At 36.3% G+C, this 17,051-nt stretch overlaps 1 protein-coding gene across 4 annotated transcripts in view; it reads right to left on the bottom strand.

The window, feature by feature from the left end:
- Positions 1-6,894: 6,894 nt before the first annotated feature.
- Positions 6,895-17,051, bottom strand: part of arhgef28a (Rho guanine nucleotide exchange factor (GEF) 28a) — a 281,479-nt gene continuing 271,322 nt past the window's right edge. For all 4 annotated transcript variants that reach the window (XM_028805674.2, XM_028805675.2, XM_051929496.1 and 1 more), the window contains 3 exons: positions 16,431-16,749; positions 9,695-11,261; positions 6,895-9,656 (listed from right to left, as the gene is read on the bottom strand). In XM_028805674.2, coding sequence (XP_028661507.2) covers positions 11,080-11,261; positions 16,431-16,749 — 501 coding nt within the window. In that variant the 3' untranslated portion in view covers positions 6,895-9,656; positions 9,695-11,079. The remainder of the gene's footprint in view (positions 9,657-9,694; positions 11,262-16,430; positions 16,750-17,051) is intronic.

Raw genomic sequence — 17,051 nt, 5'->3', positions numbered from 1 at the left:
ATTTTCTTGTAATTGTTAACTTACCTTAAACATAACTGCTCGAGTTGAAAATCTACTATATAACAAAATGCTAAGGTCTCTGTGTGTGTCCAGTCTCTACAAACAATCTGAATGGTCAGTTTGGTGTTAGTGTCACGATCATGAGTGTGAGACACAAGAGGAAAAGTAACGGCATTGGAGGAAAGCGGAGAGTTGTCTTCAAAGATGGGAAGTATGAAAGCGGACAGGAGGTGAGAAAGGCACCTTGAAAATATTGACAGCGTCTGAGAAGTAGCTTGTACAGGAATGCGCTCAAAAAAGGGAGAACCAGTCAAGAGAGGTTCAGACACATGAGGATACGAAGGAAAGGCACTGAAGGTACACGTAGGGCAAGAGATAACAAATATTTTAAAATGTATTCTATTACCCATCCCTGTGGTTAGTTAATCATAAATTTATAGAATATGTGGACCATCATACTGCTCTTGATCTGCCTGTGTGTGTGTATGGTAATCAGCATCAGTATATATTTATGAAGCTTTAATAAATTAAAGGCAATTTTTTAAAATTATATTTTGGGCTGCCAATCCTTAGTAAAGCCCCCCAGTGTGAGTCACTCATTCTATATAATTTCATATAAAATTGACTTAAGTCCACAGTTTGAAGCACATACACACACACATATAGGCAGAGTTCACCAGTAAATCTGTTTAGTTGGTAGTGTCAACCATTGTTATCGGAGTTAAGGACCACAACCGCTCAGCTAATGATAACCACAAGTCAACAAAACATAACTTTCAACCTGTCCTTTTTCATACTAAATAAAATTTGAGGCATTCATATCACAGTTCTAAGTGCCGTTTAGCAATATTGCTTTAATACGTTTACAATACAGTACAATTTATTTTTGTACAGCCCAAAATCACACAAGATGTGCTGCAATAGGCTTTAACAAGCCCTGCTTCTTGACAGCCCCCCAGCCTTGACTCTCTAAGAAGACAAGGAAAAACTCCCCTCCAAAAAACCATTGTAGGGAAAAAGAATGGAAGAAACCTTGGGAAAGGCAGTTCAAAGAGAGACCCCTTTCCAGGTAGGTTGGGCAAGCAGTTGGTGTCAAAAAGAAGGAGGTCAATACAATACAATACAATACAATACAATACAATACAATACACAGAACAGAACACAAGTAGTCCTCAATACAATATCCATCCATCCATCCATTTTCCAACCCGCTGAATCCAAACACAGGGTCACGGGGGTCTGCTGGAGCCAATCCCAGCCAACACAGGGCACAAGGCAGGAAACAATCCTGGGCAGGATGCCAACCCACCGCAGGACACACACAAACACACCCACACACCAAGCACACACTAGGGCCAATTTAGAATCGCCAATCCACCTAACCTGCATGTCTTTGGAATGTGGGAGGAAACCGGAGCCCCCGGAGGAAACCCACGCAGACACGGGGAGAACATGCAAACTCCACGCAGGGAGGACCCGGGAATCGAACCCATTTCCCCAGATCTCCCAACTGCGAGGCAGCAGCGCTACCCACTGCGCCACCGTGCTGCCCTACAATATAATAGTGCAAGAGAAATAGTACAAATACAGAGCAGAATTCAACAGTAGATGATATCACATAATATGATTTGGATTACTGTTTGCCAATAGTAATAAAATATGAAGTAAAAATGTTTGCTAATCTAAAAAGTTGTTTTTATGTTTTCTAGTTTTTAGGAAGAACAGAAAACAATTAAAAAGTGAATAGTTTGGGGTACATGGTAAGAAATATGAATGTGCCACTTTGTTAAAATTTCCTGAAATTGGAAATTAAGTTTTTTTTCTTTGTTATTAGACAAGGCAAAATGTAAAGCCCAACGAGAAGACACATGGAAACAGGAAGAGAATTGTATCCCTCCAGAGCACCATTATCCTGTACATTGGAAGGCTGGATTTTAATAAAGCTGGGAATGGTGACATTTGGATATGAGCCGTGTCCAAGCTGAAAGCCTAATTTGTATGCTGGGGTGCACATTTTTCTGCTGAACACCTTAATTACAGCACAGAGTACACAAGGCCCACATTTAAACATCTGTTCACTTTCCTTGGCAACATCAGCAAGCAAGAACTTTTCTCAAATTATAAAGGGCAGTCTTAGAAAATAAAGAATAAAAAGCAGTTCTCACTGGCAAAACTTATTTAGGAACTGTAAAATGGATCAGCCATAAAATTGTCTCTCATGCTGTTGCACTAAATAAAATGAACAACTACAAACACAGCAATGGATTATTGTGCCACAGTCATTTTCTGACTTGTATAAAATTATTCATATGTACTGCATACTCATATAATACCCAGACATGCCTATAAAATATGTTAAATTTCAGCAAAAATACTACCACTCATATTTCTTTGATCGTTGCTCTGATGTTTTTGTTAAATTGTTCTGAATCTCCAAAAAAAAATAAAGAGTATTATAAATACATTATTATAAAATAAAATATAATAAAAGTTCGTGCATACAGGAAAAAGTCCCAATTGAGGCCTCTAGTTATTATATTGTAGTGAAGGCTATCGTGCCAAAATGAAATGCAATCCAGCATGTTACCTACATTATAATGCAATGCATATGCATGTTTTGCATTTAATTGTTGCACAGTTTTATTATGTCGTAAATAAAAGCATATGAAACAAACGATTGATTGCTTTTCACTAGTTTAAAATGCAATACAGAAGGTTACTGCATTTTAATTACTGTCCATAGATTGTGTGTCATAACTAAAAGAAACGCAAACGTATTGCATTTCTCTTGGCAGCTGCTCAATGTATTATATTTTGATTCAAAATGATACATTAATCATACCAAAACTGAATATAGTCAAAAGAGCAATCAGCGTGGAAGGGTGTGGCAAGGGGTGTCAACAGTTGGGGAAAGAGGCGTTTCACTTCTAAACATTCGTGTGTTCTGCCAGCGAGGATACATTTTGTCAATGAGGACGGTGGAGTGATTAATAAAACGGCAAAAAGTATGTTTTACATCTCGCTGAACAAGTTTACTCTTATGTGAAGTTGTCTAAACTTGCAGTTTTTTGGAGGCCTTACATGTAGTTTTATTTGACTTATTTAATACTGTTGACTGTGTACAATCTATCAGAAGTGCAATACTTTTTTTTATATGTATAAAAAAAAAACAAATATCTGGCATCCGTCTTTGGCTGAACGTAATGTCATCCGGTGTCCATAAGAGGGCTTAAATGAACAAAAGCAGCAAGATACATAAAGAAAAAGGGATGTTAGGACTAACACATCTGGTAAGCAGAGGTTCATAAATACATGACGTGATTGAAACAGACGGAATTACCATTGTGTCCATTTTACTAAATGGGCATTTTGCATTGCTAGTGTATTTATATTTATATATTTTTTAGCAGTAACAACTGTTCCAGGGGATGTACAGTAATTGTGTTAGGCATCTATCTTTCAGAATTTTGGAAAATAATACACACATCATAACACAATTACTCAATTCATATCTGCACATTTCATCTAAAAAGGTTTTCTAGTCTCAACATGCCACTACTATCAACAAATGTGCACTTGGCAGACTAAAATGTCCTTCCTATAATATTTTTTGAATTTATATCTACCTTTCCATAATGTCCAAGTCAATTTTGAACATGTCACCTTTTGATGCTGACACCACTCATTGAAAACCACGTACTTCAATTATCTGCTGCTTGCACTTTGGGGCCACCTAGAATCTCAATTGAAAATGACTGGATTAAAGTACAAAGCATTGATGTCACTTTGATAATGTTTACTTTTTGGGCAACACAAATATAAATCTTGCAGTTGTTAAAGGAAACCACAACCAAATTGAAGGTACACACAAATGAGAACAGAACATTTTCATGTGCAGTAAGATAGAAAAGGAAAATACATAACTGAAAAATGATGAATGTTCTGAGTAATATGATACCAGAGCTTGTCCAAGGAAAAGTCTGCACAATGCAGAACACTGCCTAGGAGGGGCCTGCAGAACACTTTACAAATTTTTAATTTGGCCCTAGGACATGTCAAATTTGAATTTTTTTGTTTTAATATTTCAACTCCACCTTTTGCAAATGACATTTGAGGTAGGTTTGCTTGTTAGGATATGAGTCATAAAAGTTCTTTAAAATTAAATGCATGTCGAAAATGCAAACATTTAACATACTGCTATCACTGGAAATGTGAACAGGACAATATAACACTTGATCTTGAAATTCACCTAAATTTACTGTTGTGATGGATGGCCAGGGCCCTTGCCTGGCTGGGAGGCTGAAATATTGAAAGTAGTGAGGGAGCAGATGTGCACAGGATACTGCCTCCACAGAAGTGCTAGATGGCAGCTTCTCTGGGTTGCAGCGGCACCTCGGATTCTCCCAGGGCTCCATGGGAGTTGTGGTTAGGCACAGTCCTGTTGGGTTCTGTGGGGGCCACTGCAGAGCCCTACTTTGGGCTTCCGCCAAAGTGATTCCAGACGAGCCACCTGGGAGTATGTCTTAAAAGGAGCCACCTCACTTCACTCGGAGAACCAGAGTTGGGATGAGGAGGACAATGCTTGCCGGAAAAAGAGTGAAGGAGACAGAGAAAGAGAGAGAGAGAAAGAGAAGAAAAATGTGCTAATTGTGCTAGTGTACTGTGCTGCTAAGGGGAATGAGAGAAGAGTGTTCCCTGTGTAAATAAACGTCTGTTGTGTTCTGAAACTTGGGTCTGATATCTGCTTGTGTCTGGTTTGGGCAGCTCGAGCGCCCCTGTCTGGTCACACTGTGTATTTAAGTTTTTTTATACTTTCAGTACTCAAAGCTAATTTTAAACATGCACTTTACTATTCAGTACAAAAATAGTGGCCTTCTGGCAGTTTTCACAACTCATCGCCATAGTTCGCACTGAAGGCGGAATGTGCAGAACATAAGCCAAATGCTTCTCAGATTCAACACTGGACAGCTGTCTTTCCTCCTCATTTTATATTCAATTTTTTTTTAATTGTAGTGTTTTCCTCTTCATGTGTTGTCATGTCAGTGGTTTACATATGAAGCCAGTTACCTGCAGCCACCCAATACTCTCTCTGAAATTTTCCTGTCATTCCAAATGCATAAAGAAACCACTAACATACCATGCACATGCCTCAATTCATGTTGAGTGAAGTATTTATATCAAGTTTGCATCGAAACGTGGCAGCAATTCAAGCTTACTGTTAGAGCAACGTGTGAGGCCCTTTGGCAGTGTCAGCGAGGCAGTGGGACGCACCAGAGGCAGCCCTGCACTTGCACCTCACGCTCACAAAAGGCTTATTACAACGACATGTGAAACAACTGAATTGGCCCTAGTGTGTGTTTGTGTGTGTCCTGCAGTGGGCTGGCACCCTGCCTGGGATTGTTTCCTGCCTTGTGCCCTGTGTTGGCTGGGATTGGCTCCAGCAGACCCCTGTGACCCTGTGTTCGGATTCACCGGGTTGGAAAATGGATGGATGGATGACAATCAAATCAAAGATATCCTATTACATTGCTTTTTACTCTGCTGTACTGCTGAAATGTACAATTTCTTGATTAGTTTCAAAATATGAAAAAACACCTGTACTGTATCCTTTGCAGTTTTTTTCTTCTACATGGGTTTATTTTGCATTTACCAAATGTGGGTGGTACATCACACTGTGAGGCCAAGTGAGCTTTATCATTGACATTTACATCACTTTGTCAGCTTTCATGTTTACAGAATGGATGACTGTTTGCCCTTTACATAATCAAATAAACTGAATCATACTGTATATATGGTATTAGCCGCTTTATTAAAACCACTTACCAAGTAGCAGGTATGACTCTTTTAACCTGAAGAACTGAATTAATTCCTTGAGACATGGATTCAGCAAAGTGACAGAAACAGTCCTCAAGTATTCTGGTCCATGCAAACAGAATCATACAATTTGTCTACATATAGATGCTGAGAACGTACTGATTCACCTAATCCCAAAAGTGTCCCATTGGATTAAGCCTGGAGACTGTCCAGGTCACTGGAGTAAAGTAAACCAAGGTCATTGGTTCCATAATATTGGAATCAATTTGATAAGGTGTAACACAGTATATTCTGTTGATGAAGGTTTCATTTGAAAAGGGACATAAAGAGGTGTATACAGTCAACAACAATATTCAGGTTCAATGTAGCATTCAAACCATGTTCAGTTAATATTAACAAGGCCTAATATTTGCCAAGAAAAATCCCACACACTGTCTCACTATCACCACTTAACCGTACTGTTGACACACTACAGAAAGCATCAATGAATTCAGGCAGTATGTGCTGAATTCTGATCCTGACATTTGCCTGTAGAAGTAGAAATCAAGATTTGCCATTTCAGGTTGTATTTTTCCAATCTTTTGTCACCTAGGTTTGGCGATCATGTTCCCACTGTAGCTTCATCTTATTGTTGGTTGACAGGTCCAAAGAGAATGTTTGGAGATACCTTTCTACACACCACTGTTGTAGAGCTGCTGTTTGTTAACTTAAACAAGTCTAGTGGTTATGTTCTAATATCCCTCCTTTAAAAAGGGCGTTTTCACCCACAGAACTGCTGCTTATTGGATGTTTTTTGTTCATAACTCCATTCTCTTAGTACTCTGGAGACTGTAATACATGAAAATCCTACCAAGACAGCTATTTTTGAGACGATGCAATCACCATATCTAGTATCAATAATAGAAGCTGCTTACATCATGCCCATTCAAATGTTGGGTCTTGACCTCTCTGCATAATGATAAATGTTTTTATGCTGTCAAAAAAGAAAAACACAGACAGGATCAATACACTCGTCCGTTGTAAGGGCAATAAATGCAAGCAAGTCTATCAGCCCTGTCTATGACTGACATTTGGCATAAGCAACTTTTCATTTATTTAAAAAATACACTGTAGCTAAAAATACATAAAAAAGAAACTCACATTAAAATAATGTATATTGCATAGACAATAACCTTCTATGTTCAACACTCAGTTATAAATTGCCTTGTACTGCTACAAAGAAAACAAATGTTTTGTTATATTTGGTAACGTGATGCAGCCACACTTATTTTTTATACTGTCTCAAACAAATAAGTGAGTGACATTTATTTTTCAGCTAGTCATTAAAAACCTGCTGATTAAGAAGGCATCCAGTAACACATTAGTGGAAAAAAGTGTCCCTTATTATTCAGTGCAATAGCATCACAACGGCACACATGAAGGTACATTTCAAAAAAAGCACTATATTGAAAACAAGCTTACCAGCTGCTGGTTGTTTTACTGCACATACCAGATACTATTCCTTTTGTAAGACTTTAAACATTACATTTTGAAAAAAAAAATGCAATGTTAAGGAACATTAATGGGCCAAAGGCCAAAGAATTTAAAGTACAGTATGTTTTACCACGTAAACAATAGTTTTAAATAACGAATGTCACCTTGAATTAATATTAATTAGCTCCGACAGCAACAGCTGTCAAGAGAAGAACCATTCACCATTCTATTGCACAGTACTCCTACATGGAGCTCAGAAGTTATTGGCACCTTTAATAAAAATGAACAAAATAAACATCACAGATAATAAGCTATTGCACTCACTTAGTCTAATTCTGGGTCACTGGGGCTGGACTCTATTCCAGCAGCATCAGGCACAAGCCATGAAGGAACTCTGAAAAGGAAACATTCATTCCCACATCCACACTCACTCATACTGGGCAGATTTACAGTCACCAGTTAACCTAACATACAACTCCATGGGCTGTCAAAAGAGCGTGCAAACTCCAGACCAGACCAGCATTCAAATTCCACACTCTGGAGCTGTAAGGCAGCAGTACTATTTTGTGTCCACAAATTAGTAAAATGATATGCTTTTATTCCAATATATGTTCATGAGTAGTAGCAGTTTTCTTAAATGCACAGAGTCCAAAGAAATTATTACTTGTGTGCCTGACCAACATGCAACATGTCGTCAGTCACTCTCTGGACCAGGAAAATTGTGCAGACTTGAACATGGATAAGCACCTTATTAGAGCAGCTACACCATCACATTTAGTCCAACTTATTAAAATAATTTATAATCACTTACTTCCAAATAAGTAACACATTGGTGTGCCAAGTGTAGAAAGTGTTGTTTTATTCATTCATTAGTTCATTTATCCCCAGATAAAGTATTTAAAGAAATGAATTATTTTGAGAAAATGTGGAAGAGCTACAAAGTTACCCTTTTCCAAAATAGATTAATTTGAGATAGTTATCTCAGAAACATGGGTGTCATTATGATTGGCTTGCTTGTTTCCAAGTACATGGTGCAATACTCGCTAGCACAAACAAAAAAATATGTTGCAAGGGACCCTTGGACTTTTTTCAATGCAGACTTTTGATTGATCCTTCACACTGTGTGGTCTACAATTAATAGATTAACATCTTTAATTGAGGACACTGGTTTTCACTTGGGTTTAAGAGAAAATATTGAGATAGCCATTGCAAAAATCTTCCTTTTGTTTTCAGTTAACTGATCCTTTAATGGCTTTAAATTGTGTTTATGGTAATTGTCATGCTGCAACTGTACATCCACCCATGATATCTAGATATCTAGCAGATACAACCAGATTCATGATGCGATTAATTGTAACAAAGGAACCAGGGTTGGTTCCCTCAAAACATACTTACAATTTTAATGCCTCATTACCATATTTGCCATATATTTCAAGCTGGGTAGGATTTTTTTACATTCATGCACATTCTCCAAGCAAGCCATTGAAGAAGCCCATTAGCAAGAAAGTACAGTAATTACCAACTAACTGCTAGAGATTTGGTGATTCTAGGATCTAACTAGGTAGTACACTTATCAAATGTGAGTGCTGAATTGCTTTTTGCCTTCCTCGTCACCCTTTTAAAAATGTGTGATGCATTTTTGTCCACTTTAAGTTAAATAAGGTGCTAAATTACGTAGAGTATTGTCCTAATAGTGCTAAGTATTATATTCAGTATTTTTGTGTCCATTACCTCAGATGTGAGAATAACAATGATTCATCTCAAAAACTTGTCATTTGTTTTGTTCTTCACACACTATTGTGTCCATTACCTCAGATGTGAGAATAACAATGATTCATCTCAAAAACTTGTCATTTGTTTTGTTCTTCACACACTAACAGCAAATTGTTTTGAAAACACATTGTAGAGAAAGAAAAAGTTGTATCTAAATGATCTTAATTTTCTTTGTTTTCTTAAAAAAAAGATTCAAAGAGTTTTGACGCCAATGTTTCTAAGAGGTAAAACATCATAATGTATATAAAACTATTTGTATGGAAATAACTATATTAGACTACAGGCCTAAAGTATGTCCCTATTTCATTGGCCATGTTTTTTTTTTAACTTTGCTGTTTATTTTATAAAGATTTTTGTTCAAATTTATAAAGTCTGCCAATAACTTTGTGCCCACTGTATATATTAAAGTAACTTTATAATCAGCAGCACAGAATTACATACATCTGTTAAGTATGCAAACTGACATTTTTTAAAGAAATTCCATTTAGGAGAGACAGAATATAACTAAAGACCTGGTGCCACATGCATATTAAAACTGAAAAATGATAGAAAACGATGATAATGTCCACTGTATCATTTTTCCAAATGGGCTCATACTTAAACTCAGTGAAGAAGTTTGCAGGCTTACACACACACACACATGCACACATACACACACACACAGAGTCTTCAATTTGCTATATCTCTGAAATGAAAGTAACTAAGAGCTGTCAAAAGGAAAACATTGGTTATAAAGTAAAACCTAGTCTAGTAATAGAAAGATGAAGGTATAGTGCAAAACTATCATAAGGCACTTTACATGAACAGAATTATATTAATATTGCTCATTCTTTTAAATTGGAGTACAGACAAGGAGTGAACCAATAGCCACAAGAAAAATCTTGACACAATTCTAGTGCACTTAGCACATGGACCATACTCCATTCCTACCTTTGAAAAAATGTTGATGGCAACACTTGCATTATTTAGTGCTTGCCTATTAAAAAAAGAGTTTCAGAAAATGGTAACAATAGACAAAATTACATAACATCACAATGCATATTTCAGCATGAAACCAATAAAGCATAAATTAAAGCAATGGCTTTGATAGACATGTTTCTTCAGATAATCTGCCCAGAGAAATAGAAAATGTGACAAGGAGGCATAAATACAAAGGCATTACTAGTTCTTAATGGTTACTTGACATCAGCAGGTGCAATAGTTAGATGTGTATTTCTCACTGAGTATTAAACACTCTAAGGCATGGGTTGGCCTATTCTGTACTAACTTTCATAGAGTTTAGACATAAAAGCTGCTCAAAAATCAACCAGTATATACATAATGTATAATTTAGTACTTATTTGAAAGCTCTTTTTACAGTTCCAGAACTAGACATTGATACATACAGACGCACAAATGCACATATATACACACGCATATTATATGATGTTTTGTTTCAAGTGTTTGTTGTTAAATTTTCCTGAAAACTTTGTGACTGTGATTAGCCACTTAGAATTGTGAAAAATCAAAAAGAATTGACGTTATTGACGGTATAAATTGTGTACAGAATATTTTAGATAAATGAAAGATAGATGTGAAAAGAGAATCAGGTCAAATATAGTATTACAAGCAGCAAGTCTGAAAAAAATTGAATTTTTTAACCTGATTCCTATTTAATATCACACATTTACAGTGTACTCTATTTTTACAACTATGTAGATCCTTGGCTATCTGATGTATTAGCATTTCAATACAAGATGACAAAAGAATGAAATCTGAACATGCCAGTCATTCACAGCACAAAGAAATTCTCTCTTACTCTCTCTCTCTATATATACACAAACATTCATTAATACATACATACATACATACATACAATATGTAAATATATATATATGCACAAACACACATACTTACAAGAGTTACAATTATTTATAGAAGTAAACTAGTATTTTTAAGATGTATAAATATTTCCCATAAACATCAATCAAATGAAATTACAAAGTATAACAAAACAGTCTTATTTCTCAGCAAAGACTATCAGAGGTAAACAATATTTTCTTCACTCCCATCTAGTCCATTTTCTGGTTCCACACTGATGTATGTCTGTTGGTTGATCTGTAATTTAACTGCTGAAGACTGTGAAAACTGTTGACTTAAACTTGATGCAACACTTTGTCCTGGCATGGATTGGTTTGCATCAAACATATGTCCACTGATATCTGCAAGGAAAAGAGACACAAATGTAACAAAATGTTGACTACTTTCCATACCATCTTGGGTTAGTAACACCACAACAACTAAAGACAGTGAAACTACAATGACCGATGCATTAAAGAACTATATATACTAGACTACGCTAAGAAAAATGCAACTGAAAGGTAACATTTCTATTGGAATTGCACACAATATTAATGTACTGTATTTATATAACATTATCCAGCCTACTTAATAGATAGATATGAAATATGTACTGTATAATTTAAGAAAAAAGTAATCCAACAGGAAATAATTTAAGATACATTTTCAATCACATGTAAAGAAGCACAAAGCCTTATGTTTTAGGCTTTGTGAAAGCATTTCTTTTCAGTAATGAGAGTGATCAAAGCTCGCCTTTTAGTCTCATGCTTTATTATAACATAACACTTGATTTCAAAGAACAGCACACCTGGGACTCATTTTGAGCATCCACATCCCTTATATGAATAAAAGGACAGGTGTTTGTAGGATACAAAACAAAAAACCCAAAAAAACTCTGCGTTATAAAGCTTCACAAAAGATATCACATGACTCTTTTTGAAATGCACTCATACCTGTCACTGAATATTTTCCTGTTCCACGGTGACATAGTGGTTAAAGCTGGTAAAAGTTCAGACCACTGGGTTCAAATCTTAACTTGATCACAGTCTGTGTGAAGTCTGAACATTACCCATATCTACATGAATTCTTCTCTAAGTACCTTGGTTTTTATCCAAAATCCCACAGGCATGCATGTTCAGTTAACTAACTCAGAATTGGCCTGATCTGAGTGCATGTAGGTGTGTGCTTTATTGTGCCCTGTGATTTACTAGGCACACATTTTGAATGTATTTTCACCTTGGGCCTGTTTCTGCCATGATGAGCTCTGCCGCTTTTGAACCAGTGTTGAATTAAAAAGGTTCAAAAATAAATGCAAGGACAGACTACTCCGTCTCTAATTCTCTGTTCTTTCAAATTAACCCTCCACTGAAATATGCAAAATATACCGTATTGGATAAAAGTATTAGTTTAATTATGTTTGGTTTTGTTTACATTTTTTCTGTTTGTTTTACAAATTTCATCAATTTTTTTGTCTTAATTGCAGGGAGTTACATCAATGCAGGCAGCTAAAGGTACAAAGCAGGAGCCAATTGTGAGCAGTTTTACAAATGAAAACTTGAATTAAAAAATAATAAAAATATTCCTTTTCTTAGCAAAGATTGAGGGACTTTATTATTAAAGTACATTCCAGATCTAAATACATACAAAATTAAAATTATTCAACTTTTTACATGTCATTAGGTAGGCCTTACTGGTTGATAGATTTTGAAAGACAAAGAAAAATATTTTATGTATATTACTGCACCATCTTCTAATCTGAATTTCAAGTCACGGATTTCTTCATTTGAAAAAGTTAATTACATTTTTATGAAACAGGTCCTGGCCAGGTGTACAATAAAATTTACTCATGTTCCATGTGGGAATATGGACTATGATAACTATGTATTAGTGACAGGGCTAACCATGAATAGAAGTACAATGTTTTTACTTAACAAAATATTCATGCTGTTTATTTGCTAGTTACTGTGTTAATAAAAACATTGTATATGTGTAATTGGCAAATAAAATTAAATTTCTCAACCACTCTAGAGTGAGTCCCAAACACTTTTGAGGTATAATTTCCTTTTTGCTTAAAGTATCCAATTTCATCATCCTGAGAGCTGTGTAACATATACAAATTAAATTAAAAACAGTTCACAGTTCACTTAATCCTTAGAATAATCACTGGAACAGATCATCTCCTATCATAACATTTTTTTGTTGTATCAACAATTTAATCCTTATTTTCTGAGCCATGAATAAAACAACAAAATCAACAAGCACCTATTCAAAATATACAAGGAAGTTTCTTAAGCCTTCTGGAAAGTGAAAGAATCAGGAAACAATGATGGTACTTTCTCAGTACAAAAAAATGACTAAAAAAAAATCACCTGAGGCAATTTCGATTTATTTAACTGTCATAACTTTGGTGAGATCAAAGAAGTCATCTGCATACCTTACAATACTCTTACATTCAGTGAGAAAGCTTGTCTAAGGCTTTGTGAGAACTTGCCTCAAGGTCTCCCACCTTGTGGCTTATTTCGAGTCAATGCATACAATGACTTTGGTAACTACACTGCCTTTTTTATTAAACACGAATGCAGATTGCTCCTACGCCTGGAGGAGGCCAGTACTGAGTGAACCAGATTAATCACATCACTGGAAAATTCCATTAGCAGGAATAATTATTGAAAGGATTTATTTGCTATACAAACTAGAAAGTTGGTGCCAACCTATCTAGGCATCTGGAATTCTTCTCTGTGCCAGAGATAAATAAATACCTGGCAAGGAATTTTTTAAAACTTATTTTTTTACATTTTACAGTTTCACTGTTTACTGTTCATGGTACGAGGGCAGGCAATGATCAAATTGTACAACAACGGATGAGCTGGGTACCACAGATATTTTAGGTTGTGCATGTGTGCTTCAATGCTACCAGAGTGCAGCACTTGTCCTTCATTTGCTTTTCCTAGACACCTCCTAGCCATCTCTTTTCTAATTTTTTTTCACACCATCCAAAAAGCACATTTCTCATTGACATCATTTGTTTTCCATATTTTTGCAGCTCTGCTTATTGCACAAAAGCAAAGTACACCCAGTGCTGCTGTGATAATCACTGGCTCTCCAAACTTTAAACTGGGTGGATTAAATTTTACCCTTTAACACATGCAAGATTAAATACAGGGTGAGTCAAAATTATGTTAACACTAATGGATTATTTTTCTTCTACAGACAGACGTATACCATGGGTGACAGATTAACACCAGAGCAAAGAAGAGTGGTTGCAAGCTTAATGGAAGTGTATTGTTTGTCGACTGTAGTTCGTCAAAAGTTTGCGAAACCCGCCAAGCCATTTAACGATTTATTGTGTCTATGCAAAGTTTGTGAAGACTAGATCGGTAGCAGACAACTACCGAGGAAATGCGGGACAGCCCAGAACAGGTAGAAGTGAATTGAACATTGCTGTTGTGCAGCAAGCCACATTGCAGAGTCCATCAAAATTGACCAGACGGTGCAGTTTGGAAACAGGGATTCTGCAAAAAACAATGCAGCGAATCTTGATCACCGCATTTTGCCCGTACTGTTCGTACTTATCTCGACCACACCTTTCCAGGTCGATGGATAGGTTGTGGTGGACCATTGCCATGGCCACCACACTCCACTGATTTGACACCCTGTGATTTCTGGTTATGGGGTATGGTGAAGGAGTGAGTGTATAGCAGGAAAGTTCGTAATATCAATGACCTGAAGGACATAATATGGACTGGGGTATTATTTATTCCATGTGAAATGTGTGTCCGGGCTTTAAATGGTAAAGTTGCTTGTTGGTTTTTGTCTGTTGAACATGATGGCAAACAGGTTGAGACATTCCTGTAAATCATCTTGCACAAATGGAGTATGTTTTTTGAATAAATTGTTTCCTCCATTCAAATGTTAACATAATTTTGACTCACCCTGTATATACCAATAATGTTTGTTTAATTCTTCTCACTTGATTGCATGCTACACATATGCTTAGCTCCACACATTAGCTGTCAGTAGATGACAGGAGCATGTGTGTGCACGATAATCCCAGACCAATAAAATCCCTCATTTGCCTGAGGAGGGAACAAAAATTATTCGAAAAGACTTGGACAAGCTTCAGAACTGGGTTAACATTTGGAAAATGCAGTTCAATATAGAAAAGTGCAAAGTGCTAAACATGGACAAAAGGACGGTTAACTATAAAAACAAGGTGCAAGACACTGGTTTAAGACGACACATCATTTTCATCATCTAAGCAATGTGCAGAAGCTATTAAAAAGGCAGGTAAAGATAAAATGTTAAGTATATTGTAAAAACTGTTCAGTATAACCTCTGTCTAGACTATATAATACACTAGTGAGAAATCAGGAGTATTGTGTGTAGTTCTGCTCATCACACTACAAGAAAGGCATGGCAGCACTTGAAGCTGTGTAGAGGAGAGCAACCAAATGCATGCCAGAGTTTAAAGGCATGTCCTATTCTGACAGAGTTAGACAATTAAATCTTTTTTAGTCTCAAGCAGACAAAGACTACATGTGGACCTAATTCAGGTCTTCAAAATTCTCAAAAGCATTGATAAAGTAGATCTAGCAGAATTCTTTCAACTTAAGAGTGACTCGTACTCAAAGAAACCAGTGGAAATTAAGGAAAAGTGCATTTAGAACTGAAGAGGAAGCACTTGTTTTTATAAAGGGTTCTGTGAATCTGGAACAAACTACTAAGCTGTGTAGTTGAAGCAAAAACATTGAAAACCTTTAAGAGGTATCTGGAAGAGATACTGGGACAGCTTAGCTATTAGTTAAAAAAAGGGTTTGAGGGACTGTACAGTCTCTTGTTTTTCAAAGTTTATACGTTTATTTCCTATTGCATTGGGGTGAAATCCTACCTGCAAAAATTAAATTTACTCCCTCAAATGTGCGTTTACAAACTGCTTAAGTGGTAGGTCTTCCCTTCAAAAGCAAGGCTCCAAAGCAGCACTTGGGAGCAAAAGGGGAAGATCCCCAAGATCTATAAAAGTGTGTGAGACGTGTGTGTGCAGGAGTGTGTGAGGGAGGTGTCTTTGTTAAGGTGGAGACAAGCCCAAACAGTATTCGCTATATGAGAATTTAGTCCAAAGCCAAATGTACTTTATGACCCCCATTGTAGTGTATGTCTTTGTAATGTGGGAGAAAAATCTGGAATACACCAAGGAAACACCATGCAGACATAGGGAGAACATACAATTCCTCACAGACATAGAAACTGTTTTGGATGTGAATGCAGGATTATGTATCTATGAACATTTTTTGTAAAAATTATTTCTTATTAAGAAAATGTTATGTCTAACTGAAAGTGTCTTCAATGAAACCTTATCATCTCATCCAATGAGGGACTGGCTCTAGTTCCCCGACCCTAAAATTAAAATTAAGCAAGTTCAGGACTTGGACTAATGAATGACTAAATTATCCCAAATGTTGTACTTAGTTATTAATATATTATCTTTAGTGGCAAAATTCAGAAGAACAAAACAAGAAAAATGGTAATCTTACCGTTGTTAGGTTCTGCTAGGTCTCCTCTTAGTGGAGTGACTGGATGAGTGGGTATCCATTGCTGGGTACATGATGGCCAAGCATTTGCACTGTTTGAAATTTGTGGTTGGTAAAGGTGTTCAATCCTGTGATCACTTACAATGTTGTTGGCTTGTGCAATCAGAGAGTTCAAACTATTATGAACACTGGGAGTATCGGGGGGTACAGAGGTACTGGACTGTGGGTGGTTATTCAGTGACATCTGAAAGGCAGCTTCATTCACAAAAATGGAGCCACAACCATGAACATCTAAACTTTCTTTCCGGGTATGAGAAGGCACCTGCATAAACCAAGAAAAAATCATATACATATTTGTAAACTTGAAATAGAATGCAATTACAAATCAATTCTAAATCAAAGCATACAATTTGAAATAATACAGTATATTGACACTTGTGGTATTTTTAAGTTTAGATTAGTTTGTCATCATTTTGTATTACTATTATAAGATATGATCTGTCAGATTGTACTAACATGCTTAAATGATCAATCAGCTATCTAAAATAGCACATTTTTTACAGTACAGATTTACTTTGCACATCTAGGAAAAATTGACTGTACATATAGGGATGCAGCAGTGAT

Source organism: Erpetoichthys calabaricus, chromosome 7 (assembly GCF_900747795.2).
Source record: "Erpetoichthys calabaricus chromosome 7, fErpCal1.3, whole genome shotgun sequence".
In the NCBI taxonomy this organism is placed as follows: Eukaryota; Metazoa; Chordata; class Cladistia; order Polypteriformes; family Polypteridae; genus Erpetoichthys; species Erpetoichthys calabaricus.
The sequence above is the reverse complement of the archived record's forward strand: the minus strand, read 5'-3'. Positions and strand labels throughout refer to the sequence as shown.